At 40.0% G+C, this 18,804-nt stretch overlaps 1 protein-coding gene across 4 annotated transcripts in view; it reads right to left on the bottom strand.

Annotated features, from left to right (window-relative positions):
* Window positions 1-18,804, bottom strand: part of AFF4 (ALF transcription elongation factor 4) — a 98,174-nt gene that overhangs the window by 12,316 nt on the left and 67,054 nt on the right. For 3 of the 4 annotated variants that reach the window (XM_049872444.1, XM_049872435.1, XM_049872460.1), the window contains 9 exons: window positions 10,122-10,176; window positions 9,611-9,648; window positions 8,837-8,999; window positions 7,258-8,175; window positions 4,038-4,126; window positions 2,624-2,864; window positions 1,108-1,202; window positions 423-498; window positions 170-306 (listed from right to left, as the gene is read on the bottom strand). In XM_049872444.1, coding sequence (XP_049728401.1) covers window positions 170-306; window positions 423-498; window positions 1,108-1,202; window positions 2,624-2,864; window positions 4,038-4,126; window positions 7,258-8,175; window positions 8,837-8,999; window positions 9,611-9,648; window positions 10,122-10,176 — 1,812 coding nt within the window. The remainder of the gene's footprint in view (window positions 1-169; window positions 307-422; window positions 499-1,107; window positions 1,203-2,623; window positions 2,865-4,037; window positions 4,127-7,257; window positions 8,176-8,836; window positions 9,000-9,610; window positions 9,649-10,121; window positions 10,177-18,804) is intronic. The other variant, XM_049872452.1, reaches the window with a different exon arrangement.

Raw genomic sequence — 18,804 nt, 5'->3', positions numbered from 1 at the left:
AAAAAGGCAAAATTATCCATTGAAATATCTAGTTCTCCTTATCCAAGACAACAAAGGATAATAAAGGATTAAGTACATTTTTCTTCCGTATAGAGTTAATTCAGCCCTTTCCTAGGTGGATCAGAGAAGTAATGTTACTACCAATGATGTGGCAAGTCTTTCCACTTACTTGATGAGATCCACCGTCTCTGAATACATAAGGAATGGGGACTTGGATTCCTGAGCATTTTTCTCTAATGCATTCCCACATTCAATGAAAGATACCACAGCATCAAGATAGTACACTGCTTTCTCAAACCTATCAGACTGAAGAAAGGAGAATAAAGGTAGTGAGAGCTGCACAGATCTACTTTGGGTACAAACAACAAATGAGGATTTAAATTAACTCGATTAGATACATAAATGTGAGACTATTTACATACCAATGCATCTGCATTGTGCTTTAGCTTTTTTGCTTCCTGTAAATAATGGTCTGCTGAATAATTCCTGCAATGGAAACTTTTATTAAAAATAAATTGGTGAACATTTTCACAATACTAGTTCATTTCAGTTTTTAGCATCCCTCAGTTTTCATGTTCTCAAATAAAGAAATGAGCTATTACCAAACATTTGTTTCAGTTTTTCCTGACAAACATTTAAATCAGGTTAACAGCATGAATCACCTCGGCCAACCCACGGCAAGGCTTCTACATAGGAAAATAGAAATCCAGCTCCCCCGTATTTAACACTAACTTACCCAGGACATTTCAAAGGTTAGAGTAAATAAAATGTGGGTTGGAAAAATGATCTGTTATCAAAAGGGCGGGGGGGAGAACAACAAAACTCTTCTTTCTTGTCAAAGAAAGTCCCTTAAGCAGTGATCCCAGAAACAGTAAGATTCTCCTAGACAGCTTATCATTCACATTCCCCATGAGTGCCATGGAGTTAGCTAAAGGAGCAATACTTGGGCTGGTGGGTGCGTTTCTAATTAAAACCTGACTACTCAGTGGATCGCAATACATTACAAGTATTAGTTCTTCTGGTCACTGACAGAAATTAAAATGAGTTGCTCATATGCTGATTCGAATGCTTTCTTAAATGCATAAAAAAAAATCACGTTAATCTCACCTGTCGTCAAAGGCAAGCTTTGTTCTCCGAGGCTTAGAAGCATCAGGAGTTGGTGTAGATGGAGGGCAGTTAGAGGAGCTATTTGGAGCCTTATCCTGACAAAAAAAAAAAAAAAAGTAACTATGTTAGAAATTAGAAAATTAAACTAAAAGTATTTCTTAAGTCCCTGGTAAAAAGGAAATGAAATTCCACTGCCTTTGGTAATTCATTTCCTTGTTATAATACTTTAGAACATAAGCTTCCTTTTCACAGAAAAGGTTCATTTTATATAAACAAAATACTCTATTTATTATGGGTCTTCTATGTGCTGGGCACTTGTTAAAACATAAGGGATACACATACCCAACATCAAAATGGCAGTACTACTTAGAGCAAAATTTATTGGTAATACTGGTCAATGAAAAACAGCAGTAATAATACATGTTTACTGTGGGCTTAGTAACTGCCAGCCAGACACTGAGTTAACCAAGTACTTAGGCACCCTCGTTAATCCTTCAACAACCCCGTGAAGGAGGTACTGCTATTCCAAACCAAAAAAATCAAACCCCTTGCCATTGAGTCAATTCCAACTCATAGTGACCCTATAGGACAGAGTAGAACCGCCCCATAGAGTTTCCAAGGCGTGGCTGGTGATTTGAACTGTGGACCTTAGGATAGGCTAAAAAGCAGTCTTGAAAAAGTTGTGTAACTTGCCCAAGGACAAACAGCTTTTAAATGGCAGTCCTGGAGTATGGGTTTTAAACCCAGATCGCTCATTTCAAAGCCCAGCTTCTTTCTGTCTTCCTAATTGCCTCCTCACCCAACCCTATCTTTAATAAACTGAATATACACCTTGTCCATAACATAAAACATCTTAAACAAGTAGAATTTACCCTACAAATGCATAAGTATTTCAACATTAAAAATCCACTGATACATCATATAATTTTGCTTAAAATCTACTTAAAAGGAACCATGTAACAATTCTTTTTCTTTTCTTGAACAGTAAAACTTTTCAGTTCCATCCATTACAGCTTATTTCAAGGAACGAAAATCAGAGTCCTGAGATTAGACAAAAGTTCTTTACGGTAAAGTTTGTATGTTTATGAAGTGATTTCCTGAAAATTATATTGCAGTATAACACTACTAGGACTGCTTTTCCTCTGTTTTATAATAGACCCATGGATGCCTAATTTTGTTTGAGGGAAACTGGAGTTTTCTGAAAATGAGGAAAAGAACTTGCCAGGTATTACAACACCCTTTTCTTATATAGGGTCTCTATGAGTTGGAATTGACTCTAAGGCAACAGGTATATATGTATGTATCTTAATTAATATGCATGTGGCCAGCTGACTTACTGCTTTAATGGTCTAAGATCACTGTCTAAGTTTATCATGAAGATGGCGACATTCTGAAAGTAAAATGCACAGGCCTATAATGAGATATTGGCAAAAATTTCAAAGCACAGAGTGACACCTTGGAGAAGTCCCATGGCAATCAGAGTGATTCTCAAAAGACTAAGGCCCCCACACCTTACCTTGACCTCCTTGGAGCTACTGGAAGTCTTCCCTTCAGTCTTCTTCTGCTTTGATGTGGAGGAACTGTTTTTGCTGCTGCCACTATTCTCCTTGTTGTTATTATTGCTTGACTTTAGGGAGGAAGACTGACTAATAGTCCTCTTCCGAGAGCTATGCTCTGTTTTTGGATCTTTTGAAGGAACAGGCGCAGCAGGAGAAGGCAACAAATCCTTTTCTTTTGCAGCGCTCTGCTTAGATGACCTGCCAAATCAAACAAATGCCCTCATTTCTCCACACAGTAATACCGGGTGGTGGGTTTTTCCATCCCTCTTTGCCTGTTTTCAAGTTAATTTTCTTTTTCCCCATTTGATTACTAGGACACATGGCTTCTTTAAAAAAGATAAAACTGTCTGTCCCTCCCACCTCCCACAGCTCTATACCCAGTGCCTAAAACAAGGCCTACCACACAATAAGTATGCAATAAATATTTGTTCAATGAACAAAGCGATCGATGATAAGTGAAGAGATTAATGCTCAGAAGTTAGCAACTAGTCTCTTGCTAGTTATAAACAAGCTTGCCATCTACTTAGAAAGTGGTAAAGCTTTACCTTATTTCTTATTCCATACTTACCTTTCCAAAAACCAAACCCGTTGCCTTCAAGTCAATTCTGACTCATAGTGACTATTATGGATTGAACTGTACCCCCCAAATATGTGTGTCAACTTGGCTGGGCCATGATTTCTAGTATTGTGTGACTGTCCACCGTTCTGTCATCTGATGTGATTTTCCTGTGTTGTAAATCCTACCTCTATAACGTTACTGAGGTGGGATTAGCGGCAGTTATGTTAATGATGTAGGGCTCAATCTACAAGATGAGGCTGAGTCTTAAACCAATCTCTTTTGAGATATAAAAGAGAGAAGAAAGCAGAGAGACAGGGGGACCTCAGCCACCAAGAAAGGAGTGCCAGGGTTCCCTGTGCTGAGAAGCACCTAATCCAGAGCAAGACTGATAAGTACCTTCCTCCAGAGCTTACAGAGCAAGAAAGCCTTCCCTGGTGCTAACGCCCTGAATTTGGACTTCTAGCCTACTAGACTATGAGAGAAAAAACTTGTTAAAGCCATCCTTTTGTGGTATTTTGGTTATAGCAGCACTAGATAACTAAGACTGTGACCTTACAGGACACAGCAGAACTGCTCCATAGGGTTTTCACCTTTAACCCCACCAATAAAAGAAGAGAGGAAAAAGTGACTGAATCTTAAATCCTTCCAGCCCTATGAGCTAAAAGCAAAAGCCCCCACTATGCTGGTACATGTATGTGTGTGCATGTATATGCTTACTAAAGGAACAGTCAAAGAGCATGCTAGAAAGTACCCAATCACAAACGTCACACATATATTAACAACACTGGTATGCAACATGTTTGGGGACATACTCTCTGTTGCTGGATGGCTTGTGGCCTGCCGAATTCTTATCCTCTGTTTTGGGTTTCTTGCTCTCATTGGCTCGGCTGTCATCTTCATTCTAGATGAAAAACAGGAAACAGCAGCTACTAGGTCTGAGTTTTACTCACGCAACTTCAGTTTCCAGCCCTAGTCACTCCCTAACAGTTCATCCCTGTTAAAACTTCAGACAGAAGTTCGAACGTGAATGTTCAATAAATTAGGTTTTAAGACTGAGAAATCTAGAGCCCAAATAGTCAAATAGATGTCTTTTGGATGGCATTTTTTTAGCTTAAGGATTTTTTTTGGGGGGGGGGGTTGTCTATTATGGTTTAAATGAGATGTAACTCACAAACTGAAAAATAACTTGTAATTCACAATTTAAAATTCACCCTTTTAAAGTACACAAGTCAATGGTTTTTAGTATATTCACAGAGTTGTGAAACTATCACCACAACCAATTTTAGAGTGTTCTCATCACCCTAAAAAGAAACCCCACACCTATCAGCAGTCACTTTCCATTCCCCCTATCCCCAACCCCCGGCAACTACTAGTCTACTTCCTATCTCTCTAGATTTGCCCGTTCTGAATATTTCATATAAATGGAAATAACCATACAATATGTAATCTTTGTGTCTGACCTCTTTCACTTAGCATAATCTTTTCAAAGTTGATACGCTATAGCACGTACCAGTACTCCACTCCTTTTTATGGCTGAATAATATTTCATTGTGTAGATATAACACATTTCTTCATCCATTCATTAGTTGAGGACTATTTGACTTGTTTCCACTTCTGAGCTATTATGACTGATGTGGCTATTGTGCACAAGATTTTGTGAGGATGTATGTTCTTATTTTTCTTGGGTGTATACCTAGGAGTGAAATGGTTGGTTTATGCAGTAACTCTATGTTTAACTTTGAGGAACTGCTAAATTCTTTTCCAAAGCAGCTATAACATTTTACACTCCCACCAACAAGGTATAAAGGTTCCCATTTCTTCACATCCATGCTAATACTTATTATTTTTCTTCTGCTTATAGCCAAACCTAATGATTTTGAAAAACTTTTTGTCTGAAAAGATAAGCTGTAGGCCCACTTATAATCTACAATGTGACTTTCCTAGAAGAATCTGAGTGTTCCTATTGCTTTTAATATCAGGGTACAAGAATGCAAATGATCAGCCATAATAAAATAGTCTGTTCCCTTACACAAAATGATGACAGACAAACAAAGACACAAGAGAATGGAATATACATTCTTCATTACCCTTGAATGGGTCCTCCACTCAGTACCACCTGTTTTATCTGCAGGACTTGTCTCTAACACTTTATTTCACCAAAGTCACGAATCTCAAAAGCCTATCACTGAGTTTCCTGGTGTTATACATTTTATAAAATCAAAATTTGACCTATAGGTATTGATTGATCTATAGGTACTGCTAAGGGGAGGAGAGGAGATGTAGGACTATTTTAGAAGGGGGTATTTTTTTATTACAAGTTATACATATTATAAAAAGTCAAATAAAAAAAAGTAAAAAAGACTTTCACTTTCCATATTTTTAATGTCTGATTATCTTGTTATTGATAGCTGTCATCGAATTGGCCCCTGATTCATGGCAACCCCACCCACAGTGGAACAAAATGCTGCACCACCCCCATGATGTGTTGCGATTGGACCATTGCAATCCACAGGGTTTTCACTGGCTGATTTTCAGAGGAGGCCGTCAGGTCCTTCTTCCTATCCCATCTTAGTCTGAAAGACCACCAAAACCTGTTCAGCATCACAGTAACACATAACCCTTCATTGGCAGACGGATCATAGCTGTGCATGAGGTGCACTGACTGGGAATTGAACGTGGGTCTCCCACATAGAAAGTGAGAATTCTATGACTGAACCACCACTGGCTCCTTGAATATCTTATAGAGAACATGTAATTTTTTTTTTACACAGAAAAGGACCTTTTTTTTTTTTTTTTAGTGCCATAGGAAATGTCCTAGTTTTCTAAAGAGCAGAGCCTATTATATGCAAGCTATATATGTAATCCTATGAGTAAATTTCATAACCAACCGTAGTAATCTGAGGCCATGGGTCGTAGGGGCCAGTAGCCCTAAACTAAGAACTTTACTAGTTGAGTGAGGCATCCCTGCACTACAATAATGGAAACTTATCAGCTATAATATGGAAAGGAATAAACTTCCGTTTTATAGAAATTATTACCCTAGTTTGACTGAATAAACACCACCTGTGCATAGTACTATAATTAAGAAAAGGAGAGAGAAGAAAACCTCTGGCTTGCTTCCTTTAAGAAAATGTTCTAATCTCCTCCTCCTACATGTGATTCTTAGGCCAACTGGGGTCTGTGTTTTGAGTTCCTTTGGTGAGGCCACTCTGATACCCACCTGTTCACTTATCTCAAACTTAATTTTTTCACCCTTTTACAGTCATACTCACAAATATGTACCAATATGTATTCTTCAATACAGTTTATTAAAATTCGCTTTCCTCTAAAAATTCCTCACCATAACTTAAAAATATCAAGCTGTTTTTTTCCCAAAGAGCCTCTGTCTACATATATAGCTGTTTGGGTCTTTCCATTATATGACCACTGTCCTCCTATCATATAAATCTATACAAGTTTTCATATTACCTAGGTCTAAAAAAAAGCTGACATTAAATATGTTCCAAGTTTTGTCTCTAAATCCAAATACCCTTGGCAGTATTTAAAGATGAGATGTAGCTATGTGCAGTGAATTGGTAAAATTCTTAGGAACATGACAAAATGAATGGGTTCAATTTTTAGCTGCAATGCAGATTAGGCAGTAATCTTAAAAGTGTGAACTGGCTCTGGTGTACGACACAGAGAGTGGTAGGGACTGTAATAACCTGGAAGTATATATCCCAACTAAAGAATTTAAAATCAAAACTTTAGGACGGTCACAAAGGTTACCTCTACACTGGCCAGTACAGACTCTGAACAGGAGTGCTGGCTCATTTCTTACTTGATTAGAAACGATCTGCTTAACTAAAGCAGCCAGAGGCACAGTGCCCCACAAGGGGCTGCTCCTTTGTGGTCTCAGCTGGGCCTTGGACTCCCTCTTTTTGCCCCTTATAGCTCATGGCCTATCTAGGAATTTTGCCGCTTACTGATATTTTCATAGTGTTTCAGATTCTGAGGTTTAAAAACAAACAACAACAAAAACCCTTTACAAACCTTATGTTTCCTCTTGCCTTTGTTGGAAACCTTTTCTGAGGCTTGTTTCTGAGCCTCTCTCGTGTGCTTTTCTGGCACATTTTTCTTTTCCCCCTTGGGCGGCTCTGTTTCTTTGTAAGGCTTTCCTGGTATTCTAGTCAAGAGATTCAGGTCAATCTTCACAATAAGCGGATACCTGTCATCAGGCTCACTGAGGGGTGAAAGAAGTTCCTTCTCTTCCATAGGAGAGAACATTCGTTGCCGGAAAAAGCTGTCTTCTTCCTCTACTGAGGAAGGCTTAACGGGAGTCCTACTGCTCTCAGGATACTTAGGAGTTTGTGAGGAGGGAGGAAGGCTCTCACTTTCATCCGAATCTGAGGATGAGGTATCTGTTTCAATGATTTCCCTTGATTTCTGACAAGATTTACTCGTTGACTTGTATTTCTTTTTCTCTGCTGTAGGTCGAGGGGAAGATTTGGACTCCTTCTTTATATTGGGTTTCCTAGAGCCTTTGGTGGCTGCCTTGTGTCTGCTGGAGGGCATGCTGGTGGCCATGTCGACTGGGGTTTCACTTTCTATCTTCAGGCCTCCACGGGGCTCTTCGGCAGCTGCTTTCTCAGCCTTTTTGGGTTGTTTTTTGCCTACAGTTCTCCTCTGTGTTGTACTGTCACTCTGTGCAGGAGACTTCTGTCTCCCTCGTCCACCTTCTGATCCCTTTTGGATGGGTTTGGAGTCTCGCCCAGGAGTAGCGGAACTCGTTTCTTTAGGTCCACCTGGATCAGTGTAGCTATTCCCAGTGCCCTGTTCTCGGCCTTCCTTTTTATAGCCTTGAGATGATGGGATGTTACTGTCCACAGATGAAGCTGGTGATACTTTGTGTGGGTTCACTTTATTCAACCAATTATCCAGTTGCCATTTGTTTGTTGGTGGTGGTTCAGGCTGAAAACAGAAAAAATTAAGCTTTTATTGATATTAAATTTTCTCCCTCTTCTACAATCTCAAGGAAGAAGAAAAAAATATCATGCCTGATGCCGCAGAAGCATTAGCTACCAGGAAGGGTTAAATACCATTAGCTCTCATCACTTGAATCAGAAGATAAGCTTATCATATATGACCTTTAAATAGCAAATATTCCTGTCAGGAATCCAACTTCAAAGGTGTTATTAAAAATGACTAATATTTTAAATTCGAGAAAGTAAACAAATGATGTAGATAACAAAATTTTTCAACTACATCTTATCAAGCTATAGTAAAATTATACTAAATAAGAGCTCTTTTTATCCACAATAACATTCACACACACACACAAACCATGAATTACCGTGCTGACACATAAAAAGTAAAACCCAAACTTAAGAAATTCAATATTTTCAGTGACTTGCTATATGACCTCAAGCAGTTCCTAATCTAGACCAAAACTTTTGCTCAAATAACAGGGAAACTGAAGTATCTGGGTCTCCTCCGAGACACACAGTTCAATTTCTTTATGTCAGACTATGTAACCTTCTTTCCTTCACCTTTTATATTTGAGTCAGCTCTTAACTGGATGTAACCAGGGCCTTGAGAGGGACTGTGGAAGGGGCCCTCTGCTCTCTCTCACCTCAGGAGATGCACTCTGGGATGGCTCATTTGCCTCACTGTCACTGGAACTACTTTCACTCTCGGAGTCAGATCCAGAGCTGCTTTCAGATCCACTGTGGCTGCTAGAATCATCCCTGGAGTTATCTGCTCCTTCACTATTATGGTGTGAAGGTTCAGAGTTACTAAAAAAGAGATAAAATATAAAAATGACCAAAAGTATTATTTACACTGAAAACAAGAAGACATCCAGATTAACCAACTTTATTTAAAATGTTTATAATTTGTTAAGCTGTTACAATTCTATGAATCTAGAACTTCATCATAAATGAAATAAGTACTTGCTTAAAAAAAGATTCTGATCCTCAGCTATAATGTTGTTGTGTGCTATTCAGTTGATTCTGACTCATAGCAACCTTAAAGGACAGAGTAGAGCTGCCACATAGGGCTTCCTAGGCTGTAATCTTTACAGGAGCAAACTAGCAGGTCTTTTTTCTCTTGCAGCCGCTGGTGGGTTCAAACCACAACCTATCAGTGAGCAGCTGAGTGCTTAACTATTGTGCCACCAGGGATCGTTCCAGCTATCATACTTAACTTTTAAAACTGTATTATGGTAATTTACCCAGCATAAATTCACCCATTTTAAGTGTATAACTAAATGATTTTTAGGCAGTTTACAGAGTTATGGAACCATCAGCACAATCAATATTTATTATTTTACAAGGTCACTTACTATATTACTACAATATTATCAAACTGGCCCTAACCCTCTAAAACAACATTAAAGGAAGCCTACCTTCCTGGTGTACTCCGTGGCATCGTCTTATCACAATCCTAAAATTAAAGTGTGAGAAGAAAATCTGAGGATGAATAAATAGCACTCTACCTGCTTAATGTGAACAATATCTGAAATCATAATAGAAAAACTAGCTTCTCTAATGTGTGCATCAATATTTACTTGACATTAATACTATGACATATGGTTTTTGCCTAAAGAATAACTGAATTGCTGGGATAAGATCAAAAGCTTTGTTAAGGGTCCCTCTTGTCAACAATGGCATGTTTCATGAGTACGTTCTGACCCATGACAAGTATTAAGGAAAAGCCAATTTTCTTAAATAAGAAAAAACTAAAGTTTACAAAACAAAGGCAGAAGACTACAACATTACGGTGTCAGAAAGCTTCTATGAAGTAACAAGTTATTTTAAATAACTAGATCATAAATGTATTTAGTTATAAATTCTTACAAAATACAATGAAAACAAATGCTGTATGAGACTGGCAAAATCATATGGTAGCACACATACCTGTTCCCCATCACTGTCTTCACTGCTGCTTAGTTTTAAGTCATCTTTTAACATACTAGAGTGAAAAGGAAGAAAGGAATTACTATTTTTGGAACTGTTTATAATGGCAAACCAGAGCATTAATTATACACCAATAATTCTAGGAGCAATCACTGGGGTAGCCAAAGATTTAGTTGTAAAAAAATGACAACAAAACAAAATAGTAAATCTTACTCTATCCGGTTTGGTTCATACCCAGAGGAGAAATTTAAAAAGGAGAAATTTATCCATTTCACAAGCTGTAACCTTTCCATAAAATATTCACCTTTCTTTTCAAATTAAACAAAATCCACCTTCTATCAACTCTTTTAATCACTTGTTATCTTTAATTCTCTTTATTATCAAAACAAAGTATCATAGTCATACTCAACAGCCCACTAGAAAGAAGTAACTCCTAAAAAGAAGGAAGACAAAAAGAAAGCATTAAGTAATTCTTTATCCTCAAGGTTGCATGAAGAGAGATTTGTGCAACTGTTAGCAACCGTGTGGCTGTAAAAATCAGAACACAACTCCTTAAGTCAAAGTTCTGGTCCATAAATGCCTTTCTACGAAAGACAAGTGCCCTCTGTAAAAATAATACTTTGGGGTAAAAAGACTTGGCTGTATAACAGAAATTATCTATGAATAAAAAAAAACTGCAGGTTCCAAATCTTGTCACAAATTCAAATCAATTTAAAAATACAGAAACACAAATATAAACACTACATATAAGCCAACAGTTTCTGGAATTTGTTTTTGAAAGTTAAATAATTAAATTTTCCTCAGGGCCAAAAAAACCAAATCACTAAAATTAAAACCTCAGTCATGAGCCACAAAGCATTCCTTGACTTTTCATAGGAAAGGAAAATTACAAAAGCATAAGGAAACTAGAAAAATGTTTTAATTTTGCATTACCAGTAGTTCTATTACCTTTCTTCTTAAGATTTCATGCCAGTCTCCAATCAGTGGGAAGGAAATCTTCTTCTATTCCAATAACTACTTATACTCTTTCCTCAAAGTTAAACCCAAGTTTGTAAATTTGACCCTAAGTTCAGAGTATTACACAAAAGACCACTTTGAAATAGAGTAACCTGACGATTACAGAATTACGAAAAGTATTTTAACATTGGCCCAATTAAGTGGGTCAGAGAAAAAGAGCGTTCATAGTGCATCTCTATGACTGATTTCCTGTAGGGAAAGGTACTTCTGAATTCTCTCAGCCCTTATTATGATTTAATAATGGCAGCTCAATGAACCAGTTTACACACGTCAATATGTCAAAGCTATCAGCAGACCGCTTAAGAACCTGCATGCTTTTGTTCCTTCCAAACCAAAGTGATACCGTACATATAAGGTAGGCACACATCAGTTCTTTGCATACGTGATAGCTAAGATTGTATCTCAGCTTGGCTGGGCCATGATTCTCCGCGGTTTGGCAGATAAATAATGATGTAATTCTGCAGTTATATAATGATGTAATAATCCTCCATTTTGTTATATAATGCAATCACCTCCCATGATGTGATCTAATGTAATGAGCCATTAAGTTGTAAAGGGGGTTTCCTCAGGGATATGGCTCACATCCAATACATATGGACATTGTGGCCTGTAGTCAATATATATGGATGTTCTGGCAAAGCTCACTAGCTTTTGTTCACTCTGGATTCTGCACACGGCTTGTCATCATCTGACCTCTGGTTCTTGGGACTTGAGCCAGTGGTCTGTTGAACTTCCTGCCTATTTTGTATTTATCAACCTCTGCAGCCTGCGAGCCTGCCATCTGACCTGCCGATCTTGGATTTATCATCCCCTGCAGCTACGAGAGTCAGGAGATGTTTCCAGCTGGACGCCTGACCCACGGACTTGGGACTTGCCAGCCTCTACAAATGTGTAAGCCATTTCCTTAAGATAAATCCCTACGTTTCACTGGTTTTGCTTCTCTAGAGAATCCAGCCTAAGACACTTGGTACTGAGAGTGGTTCTGGAGAAACAAAACTTTAAGGATGAGTTCTCTAAATTGGCTCTCAAGTCTGGATAGTCTTAAAGATGTTGATGACTCTGCTTCCAGTAGGAAAGAGGGCACTGCTAACCCATGACGTGAGGTGGTAACAGAAATTTGCAAAACATCACCACCAATAGATTAAGTATTGGTAAGAGGGGAGGCTCTGGGTAATTGTTTGATACTTTTCTATAATTTCTTCAGAATGAGAAGTATAAGGAATCTCATTGGTTGGTCCTACTTTGACTAGACAAAGTGGTAAAAGAAACAGATGAGCTCAGGGCTTCAGAGTCACAGCTCAACCTCAAAGCTGCTACTTGTGCTCTGAAAGAAAGCCTTATTCTTGTAGTAACAGAGCTGATAATTCTGAAAACCAAACCCAGAGTCTTATTGTAACAGTGGCTGGATTACAATGCAAATTGAATTCCCAAATTCCAGTGGTATCTGAAGTTAAAGTGAGGGCATTAATTGTGAAGAAATGGGATCCTGAAACCTCAGATGCGGACATATGGGCAAATAATCAGGAAGCTGTGGGTACTGAGACTCTAAATTCCACTGAATCACTTCTACGAACAGAACCAGCCCTCTCACTCCCATCTGAAGAGATTACTCCATGTTCGTCTTCTAAGCCACCCTCCCTAGTAAAAGCATTATTCCATGTACTCCCATCTGATGAGCTTAACCTAGCTGTGTCTGAAGAGCCTTTGCCAGACCTGTGGCAGTGTCTGAATCATTGCCTGGGGTATCCCCAGGCAGACACCTTACAGGACAATGCTTAATGTTCTAAAAACACATACCTACCACCCATTTTGGCTTCTAGACCTATAACTAGACTTAAGTCCCAGCAAGCCTCAAAAGGTGAAGTACAAAATGTGACCCAGGAGGAGGTACAGTACACTCCAAAAGAACTGCTTGATTTTTCTAATATGTATAAACAGAAATCTGGGGAACATGTGTGGGAATGGCTATTAAGGGTGTGGGATAATGGTGTAAGGGATATAACGTTGGATCAGTCCAAGTTTATGGATATAGGCCCACTGAACACAGATTCTTCATTCAAAGTTTCAGCTTGAGAAGTTAAGAAAGGATGTAATAGTTATTTGGATAGTTCGCTGACGCGTGGATTACATAGTGGCCTACACTAAATCGAGCTAAAGTACCAGACCTGCCTTGATATACTGCAGAAGAAGGTATCCAACGGCTTAGGGAAATTGGCATGTTAGAGCAGATTTATCAGGTTAGACCCACAGACCCACACATAGAGTGTCCAGAAGGCATACCTTTTACCACAACAGTGAGGAACAAATTTGTGAAGGGAGTCTCAGAATCCTTGAAAACTACCGTGACTGCTATTTTATTCAAGTCACATTTGACAGTGGGAACTGCCTTAACTAAGACACCTAACTACAATGGGGCTGACTGGACCCTGTGGTGGTAGGGGCCAAGTGGCAGCACTCAATTGACACAGATGAGTGTGGTTACCATAAGGGAGAGCAAAGTCAAAGCAGTAATCAGAACAGTCTGACTAGTATGAACTGACGGTGTTGGCTACTTAGTCATGGTGTCTCTAGGAGTGAAAGAGATGAGAAATCTACTAAATATTTACTTCATCTGTACAAGCGGAAGAATTCTAGTCAAGTGAACAACAATCTAACTCAAATCGCCAGAATAGAGAGACACGGTCCCTCAATCAATTCCTAAACTTGAGCCAGTTTAGAGACCCACAACTTCTTAAACGAAGGGAAGGCCAGGTCCCCTTGAGGAAGGACCCCACTACACTGCAAAAATTTATACTGTTAATCTCTCCCACCTTTCCCCCAAAGGGATCTACAGCCTTTTATGAGAGTGGCTGCTCACTGGGGAAAAGGAAATAAGACTTTTCACAAATTAACTAGATAATGGCTCTGAACTGACACTAATTCCAGAAGAACCAAAATGTCTCTGTGGCCCACCAGTCAGAGTGGAGACATATGGAAGTCAGGTTATTCTTAGCTCATGTCCATCTCACAGTAGGCCAGTGGGTCCCCGAACCCATCCGGCAGTGACTTCCCCAGTTCCAAATGTATAAATGGAACAGATATACTCAGCAACTGGCAGAGTCCCCACATTGGATCTGACAAGTGGAGTAAGGGCTATTATGGTAGGAAAAGCAAAGTGGAAGCCGTAAGAACTGCCCCTACCAAAAAATAGTAAACCAAAAGCAATACACCATTCCTGGAGGGACTGCAGAGATTACAGCCACCATCAAGAAACTGAAGGATGCAGGGGTGGTGGTTCCCACCACATCCTCATTCAAATCACCTATGTGGTCTGTGCAAAAAACAGATGGATCATCGAAAGTGACAGTGGATTATCAAAAACTTAACCAGATGGTGACTCCAATTGCAGCTGCTGTTCCAGATGTAGTTTCACTGCTTGAGCAAATTAATACATCTCCTAGTGTGTGGTATACATCTACTGATCTGGCCTGTGCCTTTTTTTCCATACTTGTTTTGAAGGACCATCAGAAGTACTTTGCCTTCAGTTGGCAAGGCCAGCAATACACCTTCAATGTCCTACCTCATAGATACATCAACTCATCAGCCTTACATCATAATTTAGTCCACAGTGACCTTGATATTCTTTCCCTTCCACAACCGTCACACTGGTCCATTATATTGATGGCATTATGGCGACTGGACTTAGTAAGGAAGAAGTGTCAATTACTCTGGACTTATTGGTAAAACATTTTTGTGCTAGAGGGTGGGGAATTCATTTGCCAAAAATTCAGGCATCTTCCACTTCAATGAAATTTCTAGGGGCCAGTGGTATGTGGCATGTTGAGATATGCTTTCTAAAGTGAAAGGTAAGTTATTGCATCTGGCCCTCCCACAACTAAAAAGGAGACACAATACGTGGTGGAGCTCTTTGGGTTTTTGAGGCAACATATCCTTCATCTGGGTGTACTACTTGGCCTACTTATCAAGTGACTTGAAAAGCTGCTAGTTTTGAGTGGGGCCCAGAACAAGAGAAGGCTTTGCAACAGGTTCAGGCTGCTGTGCCACTTGGGCCATATGATTTGGCTCATCCAATGGTGCTTGAAGTGTAAGTCACAGATAAAGATGCTGTTTGGAGTCTTTGGCAAGCCCTTAGAGGTGAATCATAGTGCAGATCATTAGGATTTTGGAGCAAAGCCCTGCCAGCCCCTGCAGGTAACTACTCTCCATTTGAGAAACAGCTTTTGGCTTGTTACTGGACCTTAGCAGAGACAGAGCGCTTAACCACGGGCCACCAAGTCACCATGTGGCCTGCACTAGGTACTGTCTGACCCACAGAGCCATAAAGTCAGATGTGCGCAGTAGCACTCCATCATTAAATGGAAGTGGTACATACAAGACTGAGCCTGAGCAGGACCTGAAGGCACAAGTAAGTTGCATGAGGAAGTAGCCCAAATGCCCATTGTCTCCACTCACGTTATATTATCTTCCTTTTCCCATTTTGCACCTATGCCCTCATTGGGAGTTGCTTACAATCAGTTGACTGAAGAAATCTTATGCCTGGTTTACAGACACTTCTGTGAGATATGAAGGCACCACTCAGAAGTGGACAGTAGCAGCACTACAGCCCCTTTCTGGGATCTCCCTGAAGGACACTGGTGAAGGGAAATCCTCCCAACGGGCAGAGAACTTCAAGGAGGTATGGGGAAGAGGTATGTGGAAGAGGTATGTGGATAGACCTCTCTGAATGGGCAAAAGAAGTGAAGGTATTTGTGCCTCATGTGAAAGTTCATCAAAGCGAGACCTTGGAAGAGGAGGATTTTTAACAATCAAGTAGATAGGATGGCACATTCTTTGGAAACCAGTCATCCTCTTTCCCCAGCCACTCCTGTCACTGCCCAATGGGCTCATGAACAAAGTGGTCATGGTGACAGGGATGGAGGTTATGCATGGGCTCAGCAACATGGACTTCCATTCATCAAGGCCGACTTGGCTATAACCACTACTTCGTGCCCAATCTACCAGCAGCAGAGACAAACACTGAGTCCCTGATGTGGCACCATTCCTTGAGGTGATCAGCCAGTAACCTGGTGGCAGGTTGATTACACTGGATGCTTCCATCATGGAAAATGGCAGTGTTTCATCCTTACTGGGATAGACACTCTAGATATGGATTTGCCTTCCCTGCATGTAGAGAATACAGGGATGGTAGCCAAAACTACCACCCACAGACTTACAGAATGCCTCATCTACCGTCGTGTTATCCCACATAGAATTGCCTCAGATTAAAGGAGTCACTTCACAGTCAATGAAGTGCAGCATGCTCAAGGAATTCACTGGTTTTACCGCATTCTCCATCATCCTGAAGTAGCTGGCTTGATAGAACAATGGAATGGCCTTTTAAATACGGTTACAATGCCAGCTATGTGGCAACGCCTTGCAGGGTTGGGGCAACGTTCTCCAGGAGGCTGTATATGCTCTAAACCAGTGTTCAATATAAGGTGATGTTTCTCCCGCAACCAGGATTCATATGTCCAGGAATCAAGGGGTAGAAATGGGACGGGCACACTACTCACTATTACCCTTAGTGACCCATTTGAAAAATGTTTGCTTCCTATCCACACGACCCTATGCTCCGCAGATCTAGAGGTCTTAGTTCCAAAGGGAGGAAGGCTACCACCAGGAGACGCAGCAAAGATTCATTCCATTGAACTGGAACGTAAGAATGCCACCCGGCCACTTTGGTCTCCTCATGCCTCTGGATCAACAGGTAAAGAAGTGGGTTACTGTATTGGCTGGCGTGATTGATTTTGACTATCACAGGGAAATCAGACTGATATTACATAATGGAGGTAAAGAAGAATATTTTTGGAATACAGATCCCTTAGGATGTCTCTTAGCACTACAATGCTCTGTGATTAAAGTCAATGGAAAACTACAGCAACCCAATTCCAATATGACTATTAATGGCCCAGACCCTTTAGGAATGAATGTTTGGGTCACCCCACCAGGCAAAGAACCATGACCAGCTAAAGTGCTTGCTGAGGGCAACAGCAATACCAGAGGGCTGGTGAAAGAAGGTAGTTTTAAATACCAGTTATGACCATGTGACCAGTCACAGAAATGAGGACTGTAACTGTTACCAGTATTTCTTTCTTGTATGTGTGCGTCAAATATTTTTGTTTCCTTCACTTATAAAATATAAGATGTAAATGGGGCTAGTAAGTTTTCGGTTGCACACGTTAGTTGTATCATGTTAGGCACAAGTATGACTTTGTAATTTCTTTATTTAGAGGTTGTGTACGGTTTAAGGAGATGTGTGCAGGTGCCAATTTGACAAGGGGTGGACTGTGATGGTTAAGGTTGTTTGTCAGCTTGCATGGGCCATGATTCTTGATGGTTTGGCAGTTACATAATGATGTAATTTTGCATCATGTAATGATGTAGTTATCCTCCATTTTGTGGTATATTGTAATCATCTCCATGATGTGATGTGATGTTCTAAGGAAGTTTTCTTGGGGGTGTGGCCTGCATCAAATATATATGGATGTTCTAGCAAAGTTCACTGGCTTTTGCTCGCTTTGGATCCTGCCCTAGGCTTGTTATCATCTGACCTCTGGTTCTTGGGACTTGAATCTGTGGCTTTATGTATTGCCTGCTGATCTTGGGATACATCAGCCTCCACAGCCTGCGAGCCAGCAGCCTGCCATCTGACCTACCAATCTTGGATTCATCAGCCTCCACAGCCCTCAAGTCAGCAGCCTGCCATCTAACCTACAGAGCTTGGGTTCATCAGTCCCTGCAGCTACGTGAGTCAGGAGAAATCTCCAGCCTGACACCTGACCCACAGACTTGGGATTTGCCAGCCTCTATAGCTGCGTGAGTTATTTTCTTAAGATAAACCTGTCTTGCTCTCTCTCTGTTTACATGCATATATACGTTTCACTGGTTTTGCTTCTCTACAGAACAAAGCCTAAGACAACATATAAGTAAATATAAGAAATGAAATGAATAAGCATATAATTTTAATTCTTCGGAAGTGCGGGGGTGGGGACTTCTTATATTCATATATTTTCATTCATTCTCAATTCTCCCTGTGTTTAGCTGAAGTGGCCACTAGGCTGAGGTTATCAGTATAGTTTGTGGCTATGACACTGAACTGGCACTGTTGCCACTGTTAACGTGTGGTCTCAGGAATTCATTTTTTAAGCTAGAATTTATTATCTAATACCGTATTACATTATGATTATATGTTTTCCTGGTTCTACGTACAAAATAAAAATAGAAAAACCTAAAGGCAGTACAAACTGTGTTACTTAACAGTCTACATTTAGAGGTTAAATGGAGGCTAACTAAGAGGAATCCTGTCTTATTCAATGTCTTCTTCATTAAATACAAACTATGAAAACACAAACAGACAACTCTGAGAGATGAGAAAGAAGAGTGATCTTAAGGTAGACAAACTATGGCCCATGAGCCAAATCTGGTCCACCATCTGTTTCATGAAGGAAGTTTTATTGGAACAGCCACATCGGTTGTCTCTGGCTACTTTTATGTTACAATGACAGAATTGAGTAGTTAGGACAGAAACATCTGGCTCACAAAGCCTAAAATATTTACTATCTGGTCCTTTACATAAAAGTTTGCCTATCCCTGCCTTAAAGGATTAGGTACTTATTTCTATGCGTTA

Source organism: Elephas maximus, chromosome 2 (assembly GCF_024166365.1).
Source record: "Elephas maximus indicus isolate mEleMax1 chromosome 2, mEleMax1 primary haplotype, whole genome shotgun sequence".
NCBI lineage: Eukaryota > Metazoa > Chordata > Mammalia > Proboscidea > Elephantidae > Elephas > Elephas maximus.
The sequence above is the reverse complement of the archived record's forward strand: the minus strand, read 5'-3'. Positions and strand labels throughout refer to the sequence as shown.